The sequence below is a fragment of the Mastacembelus armatus genome, chromosome 6 (genome assembly GCF_900324485.2).
Source record: "Mastacembelus armatus chromosome 6, fMasArm1.2, whole genome shotgun sequence".
Taxonomy (NCBI): Eukaryota; Metazoa; Chordata; class Actinopteri; order Synbranchiformes; family Mastacembelidae; genus Mastacembelus; species Mastacembelus armatus.
The window spans coordinates 7898087-7921267 of NC_046638.1; the positions used below are offsets into that span (position 1 = coordinate 7898087).

General features: G+C 44.0%; 1 protein-coding gene across 2 annotated transcripts in view; it reads right to left on the reverse strand.

The window, feature by feature from the left end:
• Window positions 1-3536: 3536 nt before the first annotated feature.
• Window positions 3537-23181, reverse strand: part of reln (reelin) — an 82854-nt gene continuing 63209 nt past the window's right edge. The window contains exons 23-64 of one of the 2 annotated variants that reach the window (XM_026312437.1): window positions 22667-22804; window positions 22351-22537; window positions 21325-21530; window positions 21034-21205; window positions 20595-20801; window positions 20250-20485; window positions 19977-20134; window positions 19686-19893; window positions 19510-19586; window positions 19167-19325; window positions 18869-19063; window positions 17794-18067; window positions 17543-17683; window positions 17279-17456; window positions 17092-17176; window positions 16794-16976; window positions 16471-16639; window positions 16219-16324; window positions 15879-16105; window positions 15554-15777; window positions 15068-15218; window positions 14676-14934; window positions 14260-14509; window positions 13898-14066; window positions 13516-13656; window positions 13052-13229; window positions 12123-12316; window positions 11772-12022; window positions 11490-11644; window positions 11129-11343; window positions 10857-11034; window positions 10601-10776; window positions 10396-10502; window positions 10063-10305; window positions 9788-9963; window positions 9636-9709; window positions 9256-9417; window positions 8950-9107; window positions 8475-8694; window positions 8114-8311; window positions 7773-7871; window positions 3537-4215 (exon numbers count right to left, since the gene is read on the reverse strand). In XM_026312437.1, the coding sequence (XP_026168222.1) occupies window positions 4119-4215; window positions 7773-7871; window positions 8114-8311; window positions 8475-8694; window positions 8950-9107; window positions 9256-9417; window positions 9636-9709; window positions 9788-9963; window positions 10063-10305; window positions 10396-10502; window positions 10601-10776; window positions 10857-11034; window positions 11129-11343; window positions 11490-11644; window positions 11772-12022; window positions 12123-12316; window positions 13052-13229; window positions 13516-13656; window positions 13898-14066; window positions 14260-14509; window positions 14676-14934; window positions 15068-15218; window positions 15554-15777; window positions 15879-16105; window positions 16219-16324; window positions 16471-16639; window positions 16794-16976; window positions 17092-17176; window positions 17279-17456; window positions 17543-17683; window positions 17794-18067; window positions 18869-19063; window positions 19167-19325; window positions 19510-19586; window positions 19686-19893; window positions 19977-20134; window positions 20250-20485; window positions 20595-20801; window positions 21034-21205; window positions 21325-21530; window positions 22351-22537; window positions 22667-22804 (7381 nt within the window). In that variant the 3' untranslated portion in view covers window positions 3537-4118. Of the gene's footprint in view, window positions 4216-7772; window positions 7872-8113; window positions 8312-8468; window positions 8695-8949; window positions 9108-9255; window positions 9418-9635; window positions 9710-9787; window positions 9964-10062; window positions 10306-10395; window positions 10503-10600; window positions 10777-10856; window positions 11035-11128; window positions 11344-11489; window positions 11645-11771; window positions 12023-12122; window positions 12317-13051; window positions 13230-13515; window positions 13657-13897; window positions 14067-14259; window positions 14510-14675; window positions 14935-15067; window positions 15219-15553; window positions 15778-15878; window positions 16106-16218; window positions 16325-16470; window positions 16640-16793; window positions 16977-17091; window positions 17177-17278; window positions 17457-17542; window positions 17684-17793; window positions 18068-18868; window positions 19064-19166; window positions 19326-19509; window positions 19587-19685; window positions 19894-19976; window positions 20135-20249; window positions 20486-20594; window positions 20802-21033; window positions 21206-21324; window positions 21531-22350; window positions 22538-22666; window positions 22805-23181 lie in introns of both variants that reach the window. The other variant, XM_026312436.1, reaches the window with a different exon arrangement.

Here is a 23181-nt window from a genome sequence, read left to right on the forward strand (position 1 = left end):
ACTGTAATCCTGTCTTTTGCCTTTTCTCTTCAGCTTGCAAATGTCTGTACACAATGTTTTAGTGGATAAAGACAGATGATTTTTTTTGGCAATAAACATAGTTAAAATACCAAATCTATTGTGTTTTGTGTATATTTCAAAAATTACATATGAGTCCTGCTGAAATAGCTTCAAAGACACACCTGCTTCTGTTTGGTAATCAGCAGCATTGTTGGTTCCTCAGGCTGACATCACTTCACATGTTCTGGGGGCTTCTACATATAAATGGGATCACAGAGAAAGAATAGGTGAACAACACATGCACAGAAACAATATAAACCCATAATGAATGTATGTTACTATATGAAAAGGTGTTTCCAGTCTGTATAATCTTATCTGTGTGTGTGTGGGTGCAGCCTGGATGTTCAGCTGCTGGGACCATACTGGTTTCTGGCTTCCATCCTGCTGGCTACAGCTCTGGTTCTCCCAGCTCTGACTCTGGACAGCTTGTTGTGTTACTACTGTCCTATGCAGCACAAAGACAAGTCTTGTCCCAACATCACCAGCCAGTGTTTGCCCAGTCATCGCTGTTCCAGCTCCAGAGGCTACTATGGCTCCGTTCACATCGTGTCAGCTCAGGGCTGCGTGCACAGGGACCTCTGTGGCTCTCACGAAATCATCACTTATCGTAAAATCAAAATTAACGTCACCCACACCTGCTGCTGCAAAGACAAATGTAACCACCCGCTGAAGTCTGAGACCAACCTGAAGAAGTTACTGGGAATGATCACAAATAAAACAAATGTTAATTATTCTAATCAACACGAGCCTTGGGATTCATGTGCAAATTACACAGCATCAAGGGCCACCACATTACATGCCATTGCATTGTAGTGGCATTGTAGAATGGTTTAGAAGACTTGGGAGAGGCCTGCTGGCCATAGGCACTTACCTGAGTCCCCAAATCTTTGAAATGTGTTGAATGTGTGAATGATCCATGTTCAGTGTGATCTAATTTTTGCTCCAGAGAGAAAATGGTGGTGTTAGCCATCCTCCTGCGATATTTTGAAGGTTAAATGCACTTGTAGAAAGGAATGCTGACATTATCTGTGTGGTTACTGATGAATGCAGCACAATTAAAAACATCATGATTAAACTCCAATTTTGGCGTAGTTGGTCTGATATTACAAGCAGGTGTGCTGGAAGGTGTGGTCTGTGCATGGAGGTCTGGAGTCACTGGGGAAACAGTAGCTCATCAAGACAGGAGTATTTTTCTGGAGTGGATTTAAAATGTACAGGTAAGTCTTAGTATTAATAATACTGATTTTACTTTGAGTTACACACTAAAACTGTTTCTGTGTCTGCAGCCTTAAAGCAAGTTGACAATCAGTAGAAATCATTAACACCTGTACTTATCAGTCACCAAAGCTGCTATTTTAATTTCACATCAGTAATATTTCTAAAAGGAGAAATGCATAGAACAGGAGGTTGGCCAACAATAAAAGTTGACACATATTTTATAAGTCAATATATTAGTCACAGTGGAGAGCTGCAGTGCTTATGGAAACTGTTGTATTAAGTCCTTTGTGTGTGTGTGTGTGTGTGTGTGTGTGTGTGTGTGTGTGTGTGTGTGTGTGTGTGTGTGTGTGTGTGTGTGTGTGTGTGTGTGAGAGAGAGAGAAGCCTTGTCAGATCTGAGAAACAAACTGCCTGACAAACTCAGAGAACATTATTTTTAAATACAATACATAAAAGCCAGGAAGGGTCTATTTCATAATGAAGTGTAGGATCCAGTGTTTGTAGAGTTTAACCCACTGTTTTTCTAACATTGTGGTACCAAAATCCTGATGTACTTATGTTTTGTGATTTATTTTTTGTTTATAGACACAATATTATGTCATGCCAATTAAATGCTGCTGGATGTTTCTCTCTCCTTGCAGACAGAACATGCTGCAGCTCCTGCATGTTGCTGTGTTGTGGTTCTACCTTCTCCCCTCACTGCTATGTGACAACCTGCCCTGCTACTACAGCCCCATCCTAGAGAAGGGGAAGATCTATGAGCTGGTCGTGACAGAGTGCCCTCCTGATAAGCTGTGTTTCAATGCAGATGGTCGCTACGGTAACCACAGCGCCCTCTCGGCCAGGGGCTGCATGGCGAAGAAGGACTGCACCCAGTCGCAGAAGATCCGCGTTAAAGGAACGGTCTACACCATGAGCTACGCCTGCTGTGACTGGCCGTATTGTAACTCCTGCACAAGCATCACAACCAAATATCTCCCCATCGCTGTGACACTTGTGACTGTAACTGTGATGACTCTCAGCCTGTGACTCAATACCAGACACAATATCAGAAGAGAGAATGTTTTATAGGGACAAAAACCAAATGAGCAAATCTTCCTGTCATCTCTGCAGCCTCTTCATGGAATAATGATCAAAGCCTGCATAGGTGTGTGGTGAATACCCAGTCTGAAGACACTGAGGTGTGCACTTGAAGGGATGGCAAAGATTTCAACATTTCATTTAACATTATGTTAACTTACAAAACTGCTTTTATGATTACAAGTCTCTAAATAAATATTTGAGTAAGAAATCATTTGGTCTTTACACACACATCCTCACACCAGGCAGGGATGATGATATTCTGGATTCTTCTTATTACCAACAAATGATTTTTATCTTTGAGGATCCAAAGGACTTGAGTCAGAGATGGGGAAGGGACGTTCAGAAAGTCCTGCGAAACTGATGGGCAATGACAAAAGTATACAGCAGACAAATGTCAGGCTTATCTTTTAATAGTGAAAGAGGGCATCTGAAGCAATGTGTACAGTATGAGGTTTGGACAGTTCTTTATTTCCCTTTTATAAGGCTGCTGGGTCTCCCCATAGTGGATATACATATATATACAGGAGATTGCTATACTGGAGTTACACTGAGGGCAGAGGGTCCATATTACACAGACTTCAAAAAACAACACTAATAGAGCCTCACCTTCAGGTTTCTGAAATCAGCAGAGAGAGAGGGAGAGAGACAGAGAGAGAGAGAGAGAGAGGAATGGAAAGGAGGGAAACAGCACAAGAGAAGAGGGAAGAGAGGGAGATGATGCAGTCTGAGAGCCTGACTTGACTGCCTAATAACTTAACACTAGAAAATAACACAGATTTCACGCACAGTGCATCTTAAATAGGTTACGTGAAGAACCATTTACCATAAATATCTGTATTTTTGGGAACCAACATATATATAAAAAATGATTAAAAAAAAAACAAAAATCATTGTTCAGTCTTTAAATTTTTTTTTTTCATATTTCTCCTTTCCCCATCGTGTAAATCGTTCTTCTTGCCACTGAGGTAAGGCTTTGTCCGCCCAGCCCACATCCGTTCCAGATAAACAAGGAAAAGGAAACAGAACCCAGCACCCCCTCCCTCCCAAAAGCATGTGAATTAGTAGAAAACGAACAAACAAATGAACAGAACACCACAGCCAACTCATCACAAAAAGAACCCACAGACACACAGAACAGCAAGAACACAGTACTTTTTTTTTTTTTTTTTCTTTTTTTTTTTTTGAGCTTCTTCATCACCGTTATTCCTCTTAATGGTCAGTATCATTGTGATCTTTCTCCTGGCATACTGGTTGTCGGCAGTGGAGTGGTCCTCCCCCTGGCGGCTCAGTATAGCTGGAAAGCCACTCTCCAATCAGCTGATCAGTTCAGCAATGATATATTATCTCTCAATTTCACAGTGTGGTAGGAAAAGGAGGATGAGGAGAGGGAAGGGGAGTGATGGGGAGGTAAGCCAGAGGGAGGGATGTCGCAGGTGGGAACAGGAATCAGAGGAACCACAGCAAGAATTAGAAAACAACTAGAAACCCCAACCGTCCATGGAAAAAAGTAAACAAAATGGCAGAGTTTCATTCCCACTGACCCGTGTGGTTGGGAAGGCCTTGACTGGCTGGCATAAACTGATCAGATGGCCCATGTTTCTGGCAGAGGTTAGAGAGAAATGGGTGAGGGAAATCTGAGGCTGGAATCCACTGGTGGATGAGAATCGGCAGGGCGATATGTTGTCAGGAGAAAAAAGATGTGCATGGCGGGTCGCTGTGTGGTTGGCAGGTTAGAGGGCGAATCCCTTCTTGCTGGGTTTAGGCACGCTGTCGCAGTGCCCGCCTCTTGCGGCTGTAGTAGTGACGTACACCGGTCTGTCTGGCAAAGTTCATCATGTAGTTTTGCTTACGGGTGCTGCAGGGGATACAAACACAGTGAAAGAGGGAGGGAAAGTAGAGTGTGAACATTAGTGACCAAGAACAGGGCACTAAAAATCCACACATTCCCATGCACACAGTCTGATCCATGCACGCAGACACATGAATGCAGCTTTTGTTCTCTCTCACATCCAGGTTCATGCTGGCATTTTTAAATCATGTTAACCTCAAACACTCATGGCTCTGGAGAATGGGTGGTGCTATTCTACATAACTGGATTTGTTCATGTTCTACATAAATGAGAGGCAACTAGAATGTGAACATGGCAGTAGAACTAGCCACATGTATCCAATGGCAGACCAAAAGTCACAGGACAAGACAGGAGACGAAGTCTACAAACATACTACCACAGAAACTAGCAAGGAAACTCTGACACTGAGTGTTTGAGGGCAGAGTTAAGAGCCATCACTGGGAGAAAAGAAAAATAATTAAAGCAAAGCTATAAAAGTGCAGGTCTGGGAGTGGAGAAGGGGTGGTTTTGTAACTAAGAGACACAGAAAAGCTGTGGAAGATCACTCTTGCTTAGCCTGTTCATTGCCTCTTCCATCCAGCAGGGCGGTGCCAGTGAGCCAGGAGTGCAGCCAGGGCAGGCAGGGGCCTCTGCGAAGCGAGGGGGGTGGGGGTGGGGAAATTGCAAGGATGGGGGAAGGGTAGGGGGTGTGTTTGTGTGTGTGTGTGTTTGTGCGTGGAGGTGGGGGTATAATGGCTGATGCTGTGAAGGTGGAAGCATGAAGGCAGGCAAGCATGATGGCTGGCAAACTGCATGTGTTTTAGAGTGTGTTTGCGTGAGTGTGTGTGCATGTGTGAGAGAGAGAGACTTTCCGGTCAGAAACCAGAAGGCAGTGAGGAGGGAGTTCCTGGCTCAGAGTCATGTTGTTGTCCTCAGACAGACAGCCATGAGTGAAAAAGGGATGGAGACCTGTGGCAACAGTCGATTCAGAAAGCCATGCAAGGAGCTGGATGGACGAGGTTAGTCAGATGAAACTTTGGCCGGATGGGCTTTCATTTGTAATTAATGGTTCTAGATGTCCCGCATTGCAACTGATGCTGGGATATGAATGGAAAAGTGCCTGGGCTTGTGTGAGATAAATGCAGGACCCAAAAACATTCCATAGGTTCACTGAAACGTATGAATCAGCTTGTGAATTAGCAGCTAGATCAAAAACACAATGGCATTGTAGTAGTAGCAAGAACATGTACAGAAACATGTATAGTGATGGATTACATCACACATATACACACAAACACAGTACCGCTGACATTTTATATGTGATATATTGCATTAAAAATCCATCAAGGATTCTGTAAATGGAGATTTACAATCCAAACCAATTTGTTTTCATCTGGTGACACTTTGTTGAAATATTTTAGAAGATGCATTGATTGATTTAAAACAAAACAAATTGCCACCACCTGTCAGGGATTTCCTACTGTTGGTTTTGTGAATATCATTTTGTTTTTAGTGCTGAGAGCTGCCTGTTAAGATCAGTATGTTGGATTATTTCGTCAGCAAGCCTGCACCGTGAGCAGCTGGCCTGCTTGTTGACCTGCCTGGTGCTCTTAGCTAAGGCCAGGGAATGGAGATGACCGTGGTGATGATGAGGAGGGCTAGGTGTGTTGGTGAAATTGAGGGAGGGTGTGCGCAGTGTAACAGGGTGAAGAAAGGGCTGTGAGGAGAGTTGGGGAGGGGGCAGCATTCAGGAAGAGGCGAAGAACTTACCTGATACTACAGCCATGCCAGAGGGAGCAGAATACAGAAGAGAGCAGAGGTTAGAGCGCGAGAGGGGAGAGGCAGGAGGAGGGGACTGCTGTCTCGTAGAAAGGTCTGGGGGGGTAAGAGCCCCCGCCTAGGGAGGCAGGGGCCCAAAGTGGGGAAGAGGGAGGAGAGAGAAGAGGCAGAAAGGTAGTCAGAGGTTCAAGAAAGAAGAAGTGAGTGGAAGACGATAGAAAATGAAGAAACAAGAGAATGAAGGTGAGCAGAAGAGTGACAGACAGTAGATAAATGCAACAAAGATGAAGGGAAAGTTTGAAATGAAAAAAGAGGTAGAGATGAAGACAGAAATCAAGATACAGAGCAGTAATCCATCCATTGTATGCCAGAATGGGAAGAGAAATACAGAAAAGAGGAAGTTTTGAGAAAGGGAAGAGGGAATATAGGAGGGAATAAAGTAGGGATAAGGAGGAGGGGGATGTAGTCAGGTAGGATATAATGCAGCACAAGCGGAGGATTGAGCATGACCACGTCAGTGACATGAAGCAGCAGGGAAGAACGGCGTGTGGAGCAAAAGAAAACATTGAGCAGGTGGAGGAATGAGAGGAAGAATGGGTGAAGCAGTGGAGGAGTGGTGAACAGAGAGAAATAAACAACAGAGCAAAGTGTGAGGGTCACGGTCACTTTCTTCAGCAAACACTGTTGAAAACCGTGCATGTGTGAGGGAGGGAGTGGGACAGGTCACAGCCACGTAGACCAGGGACAGCTCAGGTTAGACGTAAGTGTGTGTTTAAGTATGTTTGTGTGTGTATGCAACTGAACTATGGAGGTAACTTGCATGACTGTTGTATGCAGCATTCGAAATGCACTGGGTACATCCACTGATACCCACAGCAACAAGCAGAAAATGCATTCAAAATGCTGTGCCATGTTAAGAATATGCTGAGTACAGGCCACGTTCATGGTATGTTTCCCATTTGAAAGCTGAAACTGACTTCCACTTATGGAGAAAATGTTTACTCATGCAGGTTTTGCACAATAAAATGTAATATAAATGTAAAGGGGGGAAAAGAAAGAGAAACAATCGAATCAGTACAGGGTGATGGTAAGGTCCATCAAATCAAATGCAGAATTTGTAAGAAGTTTTACTCCCTGTAGAAAGAAAGATAGAAGAGCAAGGGGTGGTTGAGAAGAAAACCTACGGGCCTGTCTGACAAGGCTGACTTCACAGCAGAACAAAGACGTTAAGCCACTTTCAATGTTCTGCGTGTTGTACATGATCGCTGTCATGCCTCACAGCAGCCACAAGCACCACTAGCAGATGGGCTAAAGTGTAAATGGGTGAATACTGTAAATAATAAATGGATATGTGAATGGGTGCTCACATCTAAGGAGGAGTGCTCGAGTTCAAGAATATTTTTAAAAAAAAGTTGGATTTTATGACTTGTACTAGTTTAGCTTAACTATGCCTATGACCTTGTCTAATAAACATAGTCGGATGAACCAGGACAGGAACTGATCTATTAAAATACAGAACAACCATTCACAACCAGAGCCCTCACAGCAAAGCACAGTTTCTTACTCAGCCTGCCTTTCATCAGAAGCTGTGAAGAGCATTTTTAAACAAATGACTGCTCGGAGGTTTGGCTGAAGGTGGTTAGCAGCACACAGGTCGATGTGTTGGCTGTATGTTTTTTACAGTAATTTTTATCTCTGTGTTTGTGTGAAGTAGATGGGAGGCAAAGGTAAAGACAAGGGCAGATTGGGGCTCTGTTGGCAGCCAGTCAGGGGGCCCGGGGGCCTGCTAGGAATTGGGTACTCACAGAACTACTTCCACATGGTCCAGTGCCCACTGGTCATGTCCTGCACCATCGTGGCGTGGCTGCCACCATCGCAGCATCACCCCTTTAACCCTTGCCTCTCTGGAGAAACCATGGAAACATGGAAGGATCAGTGAGTGTCAACCAGTATGTCTGTGGTTATATACTGTTGTAGTTTCAACTTTGCTTAATGACATTTACCAGGCTGGCTTAAACAATGGCACTTTTTAAAGATGTTGTAAAGAGTTTAAAGAGTTTAAACAACATATAAAACCTTTACAAAGGTTAGAAGATTATACCATTTAAACAGAAGGCCTGTCTGCATGTCTCTGGGTGTGACTCACAGTGGAATGTTGTAGGAGACTCTCTGGGCCTTTATGAAGTCTTTCGGCTGGTGCTGGGCAATTACGTGCCAGCTGACTCCATTGTTGACGCTGTACTGGAGTAGCACAGCTCGGTCTACTGTGTCAGCCTGATCCAGGGCTATGTTACAACTGTCTGTCTGAGCCACACTGCCGATCTGCAGCACAAACATGATCTTACTGTGATGGAAACAGAGAAAGAAAGAAAAAGAGGCCAGTCAAGAACACATTCAAAGTTAATAATACAGATTCTAATGTGGAGAAAATAAATCTGTCATCGCTATGAGGTTGTTATATCTATGTTTATATAATTATGTACAGTATGCTTTGGTAGTACCTGTACCTGGCTCTAGTGAGGTCCAGCGGTTTAGTAACTGCCTGCCTCATCTTACAGCCATTGAAGTAGAGTGAGTCTCCGTGCGCGTGTGGTGACAGCTGCCCACAGCCGCTGCCTACTCCACCACCCTGGATCAGCTGCCAGCTCTCCTGAGACACACTGCCTGACTCAAAGTTGTCCTTGATGGAGCTGGGTAGGTCATTGCTGGAGAGGGAGCAGTCATCACCTATTCAGGTGAGAGAACACATAGAGGATGTGATGAAACTATAAGAATAAGTACCACACTCAGCATAAACACTGCAAGACCTCTTATAATAGACAACCATGCTGAAAGAATTTCTTCTGTAGAGTTGTCTCAATCAGATGGAAACGTAAATGTTTACTTTTCATTTTGTTCACTTTTCAATTCAAACCATCACATCCTTCTTGAACAGTATAAAGTTGGTAAAAAGTTTATTGTAATATGCTGTTTGTGGCCCACCATGGTGTCCCTCATCACAGATGCAGACCACTCCACTTGTACAGTAGCCATGTCCGCTGCAGAGTCCTGGGCAGGCCTCTCCAATGTAAACATGGTCCACCCCCCAGCTCTGCCGCTCTCCGGTGCCCTCTTTTTGAATCCAGCGAAACTGGGTGGCCCTGGAATTATACAACAAAATCACAAAAGGCTTAAACTGATACAACATAACATGCTGATACCTGTTAGTCTGCTCATATGTGTGAACATTTGACTTTAGATTATTTATGTTCTACTGCTGCCCACAAAGTAAAATGTGTGCGCTCTTACCCTGAGGAGACGTGGTCTGGTAGCTGGACGGTGACCCTCGTCCATGTTGAGCTGTTGACTGGACTGTAGATTGTGGATTCGTGGAACTGGAATGGAGAACAGCCCACGTTGTTCACCGAGGAAGGGAGGCACTCTGACTGTACCAGCTGCCATGAATCAGACCTGAGGGCAAAGAAGACGAGCTGAAAATGCTCCATGCAAAATGCATTTAATGAACAAGTCAAAAAATCTTTATGTGATGTCAGCTGCAGAACTTTTCAAGTTGGCCAGCATCAGACAAAAGCTCCACAGAGCTGGGAGGAACTGCAGAGTGAGGTAATAATTTCTGCAGGTTTATCACCATGGGTTACTTATTACATCTCTCCTTTTTATTATCTTACCTGGCATCTTTCCTGTACTGCAGCAGGACAGAATGATGGTCTTCACAGGTGTCTGCCTCACACCCAACAACAATCTGCAGCAGGGAGAGAGATGTTAAAGACTGAAGCCTCATTGTTCAAGATGAATTAATGTAACTCTGGTAGTACTGCACCTTAAACTGTAGAATATATCCAGGCTGTACTATGAGTTCTCGAGTGGCCAGGATGTTATGTGTCCTGTCTTGGTTCTTGTTTGGCCAGTACAGGTGGAAGGATGGGTTTCCACAGAAGCCAGCTGTGCGCACAGCATTAGGGTAGAAACTCCAGCTTTCCTCATGAGAAACACCCTCTGATAAAGAAAAAAAAAGAAATCAACAGATAAGGAAAAGTGATTCATATCCACAATGTTAATTTAGCATCGTGATTACATGAAAATGGGCAAACTCACCATCGTCAAAGGTGTCGAGCAGGGTGGATGGATTGATGTCTGACCCGCCAACCAAGATGTTGTCGATGGCCCACTGGGCTCTTTCCAGGCTGGGGGTGGCCAAGCCAGAGGAAATGGTAAATGGCTGCCACCAGCGCAGACGAGTAGCATTAGTCAGAGCTCCTTCTGGGAGAACAATATAGTCCCTCCTCACCGACACATACTTTAAATAATCCATCTCATGCAGCAGTGTCCAAGACACACCTGAGGAACCAGAAAATGAACAAAAATGATGAAAAAGTCAAGATGGTGAAAAAAATGCAATGCAGTGTTGCATGTGTGTTGTTACTCCACCTCCGTCAGTAGAGTAATCCAGCAGCACTCCCTCTTTACGACAGGTTGGGCGGTGGCACATTGTCATGTTATCCTCACTGCCAATCCTGGCCCAGTACTCCACAAACCTATCAAAAACATACACTTTGTAATAAACTACACTTATAAAGATAGGTACAAAAATCTCTCCATTTCTGACAATGTGTGACAGAAGCTGAGTACTGACTTGGCTCCACGGAGGTCCAGGTCAGCAGTGACAGCCTGTCGGGCATCAGCCCCTCCAAAGTACAGGGCCGTCCCTTCTACCAACACACCACAGTCTGTACAAGGCCTGCCACCCTCCAGCACCTGCCATTGAGGGCCTGCTGCCCCTTCCCAGTCAAAACGCTCCTTCAGAGACGCCTACAGTAAAAAGGCACGCTATCTGAATATCACATAAACTCTAATCAAATCTATTAAAACTGATTAAAAGCAGGATCTACCTTAAGAGCAGTGCTAGCATAGCAGTTTGGTCCAGTGAATCCTGGGTCACAGAGACAACGCTGATCCAGACAGTCCCCATGTCCTCCACAGTGGCTGTCACATGCTGGTCCGATGTAAAAATTCTCGACACCCCACTGAATGTCTGAGTGCTGCTGGTAAAACCGGAATCGTACCGTGCTGAGGTAAAGACAGGGTAGAACATTTTCATGATTTATGTGACAATGATTTCATCAAAAGCATGTGGAGGCAGATATGGGGTAGGATGACTTACGTGTCAGCGAGGCTGTCAGGCAGGGGGTAGACTGCCCTCTTCCAGCCTTCAGCAGGGAAAAACACTGATGGCTGCGAGACCTGGCCTCCACAGCGGGGGTCAGCAGGCAGGCACTGGGGCACCAGGTACTTCCATGTCACTCCAAAGTCGACTGAGTACTGGACATGCACTTGCCGGTCTGCATTGCGTTCAGGAACACTGCAGCCTACAGCAATCTAATTTAACACAGCCATTGATGATATATGGTTATTTTACCATAGAAAGTTTGCATATATTTATGTTTAAACATGATATACTAAAGAACAACATAACCAAAATAAATATCGTACATTTCCTGTGTCATTTTGGGCTCATTAGTTACCTTAAATTGCATAACCCAGCTCTTGTCAGGAATAATGTCATGCGTAACAGCGTACACCTCTCTCCCATCAGCATTTCCACACACCATCACCCCATCTGGAGAGCTGCAGAAACGCTGCACTGAACAGTCCTCTGAGAACAACCAATGATCGCTCACTGAGAATGATAGAAGAAGAGAAACAATGAAGGAGAGAAGTAAGGATTAGAAACTTCTAAATACAAGAGGTTCTGTTTTGCAATAAAGTATTGTACACTGATTGTTTGAGGCATTGTAAGGTTATACCAATTGGCGTTTCCTCCTGCTCGCTCAGCTGACCTATCCTCCCTGAGGTCTCATCAGCAGGAGCTCTCTCGTGGTTGGGCAGTGCCACCCCTCCAAATGTGTCAGATATCTGCGCTCGTGGGTCTGAGCCTGCGATAAGGACGTTATCCAGAGCCCAGTCACTGTGGTCTGCCCCATCATGCTGTGGCTGCCACCAGCGCACGCGCACTCCTTCCTGACGGGCAGGAGGGGGCAGCAGCACATTCACAAACCTACAGTAAATACAGACAAATCATACAGAACAGTCACAGATATGCTGCTTAGCTCTTCACTCACCATTGTGTGCATGTAGCTATGTTCTAGCTAACTCACCCAGGCTTGGTGTACAGGTCATAGAAGATTTCTGTCAGTAGGTGCCAGTTGATTCCTCCATTCAAACTGTACTCCAGAAGAACACCCTGGTTACGGTTACTTGGTGGGATCATGCAGCCGTACATGAAGTAGAACTGGATGAACTCTGCATTGGTCAGGTTCAGGTCCACTGTCACTAGCTGACGACTGCAACTCTGTGCACAGACACAGAGAGAAATGTAGTCTGAATCAACCAGGTTCATGATGGATTGATGTCTTTCTGTCCCCTTTATTTCTCATTTTGCTTCTTTATTTACATTATTTGTCTGTTTACCTGTGTCCTCACACCAAATAACAAATCAGAAAGTCTCAAATATGATCAAGGAAGTAATTTTTGGCTGACCTAAACAGAGGCTCTTAAGAGGCTTCTTTGGCAAAGTGTCCTTCCACACTAGGATCAGCCTGTCAATAGGTATCCACTTGCCAACACTGGCCTAGAATAAGTGTCTTGGGAAAACTTAAGATGCACAAAACGGGCTGACTCCCACTTACTTTGTGGTCTTGTATTCAACACATTAGTACTTGAAACAACATCTCTCAGATGGTATTAGCCGTCCGTCTCTGTCTTTTTTGTCTGCCCCACTGAATCAATGCATAGCTCATACTGATGAAAATATTATGCCCTATATTTAGAGCAAAACAACCAGAGAATTAACTAAAGTGACTGCATTAGAGGGAAATGGTGACGGAGCATTTGAATCTGTACGTACAGGGAGATATCATACATCGCCCAAGGGATGCTTCTAAACTTTATTTTGAATTATGACTGATGGTATTTTATTCCATTTACTCCCCCAAAATCCTCAATGTGAAATGCTTAATGATACAGAATATTGTAAAATATAAAAAACAAAGGGAAAAAAAACATATCACATGTACAGTACACGTACTCCACTGAAGTGCAGTGCAGCTCCGGAAGCCACAGCTCCACACACAGTGCTGAGTTTCCCACCAGTCAGAATATGCCAGTGGCTGAGCGAGGGAGCGCGACTGAAGCTATCCTTCAGCTGGGAGGGTAGAGGAACCACAGGCTCGTCACAGTACTCTCCGCCCCACTCTGGGTCGCACCTGGGGAGGATGGTGGATTCAATAGAATCATAGCTAGTTTAACGTAGTTCAAAGATAGCTTTACACTATCAAGACAAAACATTAAGCCTACACAATACATCTACAATAATATTATGTCAGTACAGAAATACCGATCAACAATATGGTTACAGACAAACTTTGCAAAACTGTTTTGAAATGAAACTTTTACACCTCAATGCTCAATCCCAGCAGCTGATTGTCAAGTTGATTAATACACTGACAGAAGAAAAACCTTAGTGTGTGCATGTTAGAGGCTGTTACTTACACACAGGAGCTCTGTTGGCAGTGGCCGTGTCCAGAGCACATATCTGGGCAGCCATCTCCAATGTAGAGGTTATCCAGAGCCCAGGTCTGTTGCTTGTCAAAGGGAGCCTGCTGGAACCAACGGAACCTTGTGGCTGGAGACCTAAACACATAAAGTCATGAGTACATGGATTAATATGTAAAAAAAATAAAAAATAAAGAAACTAAACTAAATTTTTGTAAAATTGTACTAGTTTCTATCAGACTGCAATGCAGGCTAACAATTACGCCATGACCACTTTGACATTTTTTTGTTTTTCAAAATTAGAGTACACCATATAACCATGATATAAGCTACACAGGTTTGTCCATAAGTCCGAGAGTAAGTACAGGGTGGTACTGACCTGGCGTATGTTGGGACAGGCAGAGTAACACGGCCCCACTTATTGTATATGTCAGAAACCAGCAGTCTCTGTAGTGTGTATGAAGAGCAGTCAGGACTTGTAGGCAGACAATCTCTGACCACAGGTTGCCAGGTCAGACCCAGATCCAGAGAATACTCCAGCTCTACAGCTGCAGAGAAAAAAGAAAAAAGATACAGATTTTTAACAGAATTCATATTTGTACAATTACAAAGAAATATTTGTGAGGAAACAAATGTGGGAACTTTTTAAATTTAAAATGGCTATTTAAGTGAAAACATTTATGACAAAACTAAGAACAAACTGTATATACTTATGCTTTATTCACAGGTTTTGTTGCTTACAGTAACAGGAGTTGGTGACAGAGCAGGAAGCAGAAAAGTCAAATTGGATGAAGGCATCTTGACCCAAACTGATGTCAGTGGTGACAGCGTAGCGAGTGTTAGACTTTTCTATGAATGCAAAAGCAGGTCCATCAGAGCCACAAACAGGCATTCGTGTTCCACCGGGGTGGAGGAGCCAGGAGCGGCCATCAATAGAAGAGAAATCATCTTCCAGAGGTCCCCAGCCACTGGCACTGCCACCTACCACCACCTGGGAAATAAAAGACAAATGCTTGCACAGTTAATGCAAAAAGGGCAGATAAAGTGAAAACTAAATTAGCAACAAACGTGAAAGTTTGGATGATGACATTCCTGACATTTCAAATGCTTAAATGAGAAAAAACTGTCCAATCGCTGGTGCCTCAACTGATCTGTACCTGGTCGATCACCCATGGGCTGTAAAAGTGTCCATTCTCAGATGGCTGCCACCAGCGAAGGCGAGTTGATGGTGTGCGGGCACGCAGTGGTATCTCCAGGGCCACCAGGCGAGCCTGATTACTGTTGTTGCTGAAGAGGAATTCCTGGAGGAGTCCCCATGTAAGACCACCATCCACAGAAAACTGCAGCAGAACTGGCTGGGAGCGTGGATCTGGAGCCGCCTTTCCACAGCCAAGACGTAGGAAGAACTGGACAAATCTGTGTAGTGCAGCCATTATGACATATGACATTATTAGCAAAAACGGTAAAACAAATAACTACTAAATGGATACACTCAGATGGTGTGTGTAATTCTGTGAAGTGGGCGAGTTTATTTCTTTTCTAGTTATACCTGGCATTTGACAGGTCCATGTCAGTGGTGACCAACATGCGCAGGCCTTCCTCACTGAAGAACAGGTGGTTCCCACTTGACATAATACCACACTTCCTGGACGGTTTACCGCCAGACAGTAGTGTGAAGTGCTCAGCATCCACAGCTCCCCCTAGACACACACATGGAAAGCAACAATACAACAAACCCACAATTTGTTAACAAAGAACAACTTATGTCCCAATAGAACCTTTATTCCATAATAAAATATTATTAAAAAATATATATTTTAGGGAAGGGACTAAATAAAACTCCAAGCTATTGTAAACATACACTAACCACATGATCACCCTCACTGTTATATCCTCACAGATTAGGATTTATAACAACTCTGGTCAATAAAAAAAACACGGCTGCACAGCCCATATAATGTCCTCATAGACATACATTTTCAATGAACTGCATACTTTCTGGTGGCTTTTACTGTGTGTCTGCATGTCGATGTACCTTCAAAGTCCTCCTTCAAGAAGTCAGGCTTGGGGGTGTCAGGCACAGAGCAGTCAGGCCCAGAGTAGCCAGGATCACAAACACAGTGGGTTCCACCAACACAAGCTCCGTGACCATTACACATATCCTGACACTGTGGGCCAATGTACACATTGTCTAGTGCCCATGTCGGAGGAGAAGAACCAGTTGAGAAGAAACCCTGAAACCATCGGAACCTTACGGATCTGTATGGAGGCCAAATTAGGATTAGTGAATGGAAAAAAAATTCATTTTAAAGCATACTTAAAATTATAAAAAGTTTCCACTTTGTTTAGCCAGTCCTTACCCACAGAGACGAAGTTTGCCAAAGTTAATGACCTCCCTCCTCCAGCCCTGAGTTGTACCAGGGAAATAGATGCTTGCAGGGTGGAGCTCTGTGGAGCACAGTGAGGACAGCTGAGGGCCACCAGCACACAGGGGTAGCAGAAGATGCCACGTGGCGCCAAAGTCTCGTGAAAACTCAAGACGTACTGGGTGGGTAGAGGAGCTCTCAGTTGTGCAGCCTACATTAATCTGGAGAGACATAAATATGTACTGACGATAATGAGCAGTGATTTATGTCTTGAATGAGTAAGTATTATAACCATTGCTTTGGAAAAGAGGTCACCAAGGCTGTGTTTGTGTACCTCAAACTGGATGATAGTGTTCTCATTTACGTCAATGTCCCTGGTGGTAATGGAATGCTCTCCAAGCTCGCTGGAGACAAACACCATGGATGACTCATCCTCCTCCCTGCACCAATCACACACAAACACATAGATCAACCATCTTTTTGCACATTTTAGCACATTTCATCTGTTAGATGATCTCAAAACAAAATATGCAAAACAAGACATCATCACTGTCAACATCTAAACTTAAGTGCTTGTTTTTCTTACAGGCCAGTCTTTTGGTACGGGCAGTAGAGGCCAGTGTTCCCTCCAGGGAAGAACAGCCAGTTGGAGTCATTGGGGCCTTCCTCAAAACTGTCTATCAAAACCGGTGGGTTGTGTACAGAGCTGCCGTCAATGATGAGATCATCTATCACCCACACCTCCTCCTTTTTACCTAAAGACATATTGTTGGGGAGATTATAAAGCACTGACTCCAGTAAATAACTGAGAAATAAAGAGGAAGACAGTTTAGGAAATAAGTAAATAGGGAACAAAAAACAAGGAGAAAAACATTCAAGAGGTGCAAAGAGTTTGTTATGTTCACTCACCACTGTTATAAGGCTGCCAGAGTCTGAAGCGGGTGGCATTCGTCTGAGCACTGGCTGGTAGTGGCAGGTGGAGGAACAGAGTGTCAGTGGATGCTGGGAAGTAAAACTCATCCAACAGCAGCCAGCTAATTCCTCCATTCACTGAGTATTGCAGCAGCACTGAGTGGGAGCGCTCTGGGACACCTAAAAAACCCCACAGGATGAACTATTATGCCCATATAATATCAATTTAGAAAAAAAATGTTTTAATCAATGTTACACAATTACATTTAAAAAATATTAGTGAATTATGTGGTACCTTTGGTGATGAATTTGAAGGAGAACTGGATGTAGAGTGTGTTTGTGCAATCCAGATCCCGTGACACTATCATTCGCATACCATCCTGCAAACAAACCAAGAAGAATTACGTAGTTGGTCATTTGTGTCTATAGATTAGATTATCCAGATTATTGATCTGGATGTTCTCTGTGTTTAATACTCCTACCCCTTTGAAGATAAGGGCAGTGCCAGATTTAAGAGGCTCTCCACTCAGAGTTCCCCTCTCTGCCCCATAGACCTCAGGCCAAGTCTCCTGCTGCAGGTTCTCATTAAAGTCCTCTCTCAGTACAGATGGCAGGGATGCCAAAGGCACACAGTGTGCCCCTCCATAACCTTTGTCACACCTGTGTTAGATAAAGTAACAGGAAGTAACATAAATATGTAGGCAGAAGATGTAAAAGTGATCAATTGTAAAAGCAGTTTTACTTACATGCAGCGTCCACTGTCACACAGACCATGTCCAGAGCACATCCAGGGGCAGCCAGGGGCAAGTAACACATTATCTAGAGCCCATCCTTCTGCCCCTGGGGTGAAGTGGGTCTGGATCCAGCGGAAGCGAGTTCTGGGGGAACTGAGCCATTGAACACCAGGTTATACAGTAGTTTCAGGAGTTTATGCACTTTCAACTAATATTTCTAATGCTGTTTACTTATGTGTGGTATAAAGTTCAAAACCACATACTTAGCAGCACTGGGCAGGTAGACGGTGATCCTCCTCCAGTGTTTGTACTGGGTTGACGTATAGATGGAGCTCTGAGTATATCCAGCACAGCCGATGGCTGGGGGTACACACTCTGGTGTGATGAGAGACCAGTGACGACCACAGTCTGTGGAATATTCCAGCCGCACGCCGTGGGAGAAGGAAGTGGACTTACTACATCCCATGCTCAGCTCAAACTGCAGGAATGACGAGCCTGACACCTCAAAGTCCCAACTCTCTGCGTACCTTGGCTTCTCTGCAGACAGAAAGTGAAGGCATCTTTACATTTGTAAGCACTTACAATAACACAGTGTACACCAAATACACAAAGTCAATAGAAGTCCAAATGCAAACACAAAAATAGCCTTTCATATAATAGACACTGTTGAGTTCTGTACAAAGTATGTGCATGTTTCAACACAAACAAGTACAGCCATCAAGTCAGACAATCAGTGGTTTATGTGCTCACACAGGCACATGGGAGCTTTATGTTTGTAGATGTGTTGCCAAATTGCTCTTGCTGTGCATGCTTAATGAATTGGCCCAGTTGTAATGTAATATTTGCGCAAAGTAAATCTGCTCACAGCTTGATGCGAGCATAAATAACAGGCAGGATGTTCAATCAGGTTTGTGCTCATTAATAATGCAGGACCCACGGCGCCACAGTAAACGGGTGATTTGATTTCAAACCATTGTGTGTGGAATACTGTGATGTTCCTGTACAGCCACTTATGTGTAGTGAGTGGGAACAACCTGTATGTGTCTGTGGCATATTAGATGTATCGAAGCATTCACATCTGTATTTGTTTCAATTTGACCTTTTTCCATAATAAAATGAGCAGTTTAGCTGTTTTGCAATAACATCCTGCATTACTTTCATTCACCGTGAGATGTTCACTTACAAACACACCAGCTGCACTGACGCAGGTCAGTGTTAAGTTTCTTTCTCCGGGGCTACTTGACACTGACTACTGAGGGAGCATCTAGTTACTCCTCTCCTTTCCATGCACATATTTTGCCAGCCAACCCTGTAACAGTGATGTGTTTTGTAACTCACTATCAATGGCCTCAGAGTTGAAGGTTAGTGCTGTGTCCAGAGACAAACAGTCCACAGTCACCTCTCCACCCTGAATGCGGTACCAGTTGTGCCTCAGGGGGGTTGTACCATCAAACTTGTCATGAAAACCTGTTCTGGAGCTGTCATTCATACCAATCAATACATCATCCAGAGCCCACTGAGCAGAGTGCTTCCCTACAGGGTAAAAAAAAACACAAACAAACTGTGATCTCTAAAATATATTGTCTATAATAGTTTCATTATTTTATGTACTTTTCTGTAGTATCTGGCACCATACCCTGCTGTGGCTGCCACCACCGAAACACTGTGTAAGGAGTTTTGGCTGCAGGTGGCAACTCAATTGTCACCACTTGGGGCTCCAGGAAGGAACTAAAGTCCAGCTCCCTCAAGAACTGCCACTGGACACCGTTGTTGGTAGAGAACTGGACAATGACACCTGGAATCACAGAAAGAAGAGCAGACTGGGGTAGGTAGCAAAAAAAGATCATAGATACAGAACCGAGTAGATTTTACAGAACTGTGATAATAGTAATGTAAATAGAAAAACCCTGGTTATACAGACTGTACTCTTAAGAAACAGCCACATGATTGGCTGCCTCAGTGTAGTATGTGATAACTACCTTCATTGCGGGAGCGAGGCCTGGTGCAAGTGGGACCCAAACTCTTGCTGCCAATGCGGATGTAGAATTGGACCAACCTGTGTATAACAGTAAAACCTAGATTTAGATTTAAACATTAGGCACAAATTAACTGCCCTCTAGTGCTTGGAAGACTTACAGTTGTGAACTCCACTCACCGTGTGTTACTGGTGTCTAGAGGAACTGTGCGGGCTTCTCTCCTCCCAGGGCTACTGAAGTAAAGAGCTTTGCCCTCACCAATGATGCCACACCCCCCTCCAATTTGTCCTCCACTTAAGCTCTGCCAGAGTGGGCTCAGCTTCCCCTCGAACCCTTCTGTCAGCTCGGTGGGGCTGGCTACAGCCGGAACACAACTATCCTGCTCAACTATGGAAAAACAAAGACAATCAGGTAGTAAAACTTTCTTATAAATTTTAAAATTTCCTTCCATATCTGTCACTGTCCTGCACCTGTGTATCCCATATCACAGAAGCAAACTCCAGAGATGCAGTCTCCATGTCCTCCACAGTGGTTTGGACAGGGCTCAGAGATGTAGACCCCATCCAAGGCAAAAGCTGGAGCATCTCTGTACATGCTGCTCTCCTGGAACCAACGGAATCTGGTTTTACTAGAACATGAGAGAGATATAGTGGACATTTAACACCACTTGTTAAAAACATTGTGCATCTAATAACAATAATACAATTTAGCAGTTCCATTTGCATGTCTGTAACCACAGCTACCTGGCTGCAACATTACGAGGTATGACCACTGTGATCCTGGTCCATTGCTCATAGTCTCCAGTGTTGTACACAGTGGGCTCTCTAAGCTCGCGGCTGCTGCCCTCACACACCCCTACACCTGGGGTTCCGGGGTAACAGCCCTCTCTCACCAGGGCCCAAGTACGACCAGCATCATGGGAGTACTGCAGCAGGACTGGGGCAGAGGTGCTAAACTCTGACTCACAGCCTATGTTCAACTGGTAGGAGAACAGTGCAGAAAGAATTAAGTAACAATTGAGTATTAGTAGTATTTAACAATGGCACTTTTAAAATATCTTTAAATTCTTACACTTTACATGTGGGTACCTTAAATTGAAGGGTATAGCCAGGGCGCAGGGCCAGGTCCCTGGTGACAGCCACCCTGTCGCCATCAGATCGACCAAACACCATAGCAGAGGGTGTTGGGGCACAGAAGCTGTTATTGCTTTCCCGCTCCATGCCTTCATTGCCCAGCATTAGCCACACACTCATCTGGTTCAGAGGATAGTCGAACGCTGGCTTCTCATAAAAGTTCTGTAGATGCAGAAGCAGGCGTGTTTAGTGTACAGTCTACAGCAGAACATTTTTCTCATGAGATGAATGGATACAATTCAGCAAAGATTTTATAGCGGTTCTATCTCAGTTCGGTTGACACTTTCCATTACCACAAAAGAAGTAATGGCTCCAGATGAATCCGAAGCTGCTGCACAAGGTCAGAGCACAAATTACAAGTTACAGAAAAAAACTAATCAGACTGATTTCTGACCTGTGGTAGAGTAGGATTGGCCATGGGGATTATGTGTTTCTCCCTCTCTGACAAAATTATGATATCATCAATTGCCCACTGGTCATAGCCCTCCCCAGAATGAAGAGGCTGCCACCAACGAAACCTTGTGGAGGGCGTCTTAGAGGCCAAGGGAAGTTCATAGTGGACAAAGCTGAGAATGGCAGAAGAGAAAGGTTAGTGACAGTTATATTCCAAAACACATAATCATGCTAACCAAAAGTAACACTGTTTGTCCCCATTTCCCCATTTCAGCATCCCCAGGTTTCTCACCGAGGCTTGGTGAAGTCAGTGAAGTACATTTCTGCGATGAGACCCCAGCTGATTCCTCCATCGTTGCTGTACTGTAACAGCACTCCTTCCTCCCTGCTATCTGCCTGGTTACACTCTGCCCAGTCCCCACCCACCCGCAGGTAGAACTGCACAAACTCAGCCCATTCAGTGTCCAGGTCCCAACTCATCAGCTGCCTCAGCCCAGCCTGGCAACAACACAGGCATACATGCATGCATATTAAGTATGTGATAATGAACTAGGGCCCATCGGATATATTGTAAAGTGTGTTATTTTTTATATATTTTTTTTAATTACTGTCCATTTTATGATAGTCAACTTAAAATAATAAAAACTGTAAGTCGTTTGTATTTTGAGGCTGTTTTCATAAGGAACTTTGTGTTGACAGCATCTTTGTATGCAGACTTGGAATAAATGCTACTGCAACAAGAACATGTTATTTTAAGATGTTATTTCCTGGTAACAGCTGCAACAAGTAGAGCTCCAGCTGTGCCTACTAATTTAGAAAAGTGATGATGCTGCTACGATATGTCAGAGGTGTGCAGCTGTCTGAAAAATTGTGCACATCTTCTGTCCAATCATAATCAAGTATTCTATAGCGCTATGATTAAACAGAATCTCTACACTTTCAGGGGCAGAGGTAATTCAGAGGTGAATTTGGAAGAAAAAAAAAACTAGAAAATAATCAGAGAGTGCTGACATCTGCCAAGTTTGTACAATCCTCTAAATTGGTTGTTTAAATAACACCATGTTTTTACATCTGGAGTTGGATTTGCTTCAAAACACACAGGAAAAATAATAGGTTTACTGATATTTATTTTCAAGGAAATTCCACCATTTATGAAAAAATTTAAAAATGGTAAAAAAAATGCTGCAATCTTGCAATGTTAAAAATTGTTCCCAGATCTTGCACAAAATCTTTCTAATCCTGATGGATAGTTTGATAATTAAAATAACACAAAAGGACTCAAACCACATTTGTGAAGAAAGCAGTTTTCTAGTTGTACCTTGCTGAAATATAGGGATGATCCAGATGAGACCACCCCACAGCCCATGTCAGGGGTGATCACCTCTCCACCAATGACCTCCTGCCATGTGGCCAGCAGTGCATCCTGGGACTCAAAGTCAGACAGCACAGTGGAGGAGAGGGGGGAAGAGGGCTGGCAGTCTGTTCCTGAGAAGCCATCATCACACCTATGACAGAAGACATCCATCACATGTATTTACTGCGACGGCCTCCATGTTGACTGATATTGAAAAAGTAATAAAGAACATCCTCAGGAAGTTTAATGATGTGTGTGAGACTGTGTGTGAGGTGCTGACCTGCAATGGCCATGGTCACACCAGCCATGTCCATGGCACATATTAGGACACTGCTGGCCAATATAAATATCATCCAGGGCCCACTCATCCTGCTCTCCATAGTAGTTCTGGATCCAGCGGAACCGTGTGGCACTGGACCTGAACACAGACAGTACACATGCACACAGATGAAAACTGTTAAACAAGAACCACAATATAGCAGCTGAAAATAATGTATGTACAGCATATAGAAGAAAAACCATAATACTGTAACTCACTGTTCAGTAATAACTGATAGAAAAAATAAAGATTTGTAGATTTAATGGTCATGCAGGAAAGCATTAACCTTATCTAAAGTGTGTGTGTCTGTGTGTGTACAGTATATGCAGGTGAGTGAAATGAATGTCAGTGAGAAAGCAATAATATGATCCCATCATCTCTGTTAAATAGGCTGTGGATGGGAATATATGTGCAGTGCGGGTACATGTTTGACCATGTGAGCGCCTGTCAGTGCTTGCTGTTTGCTGCATATACAG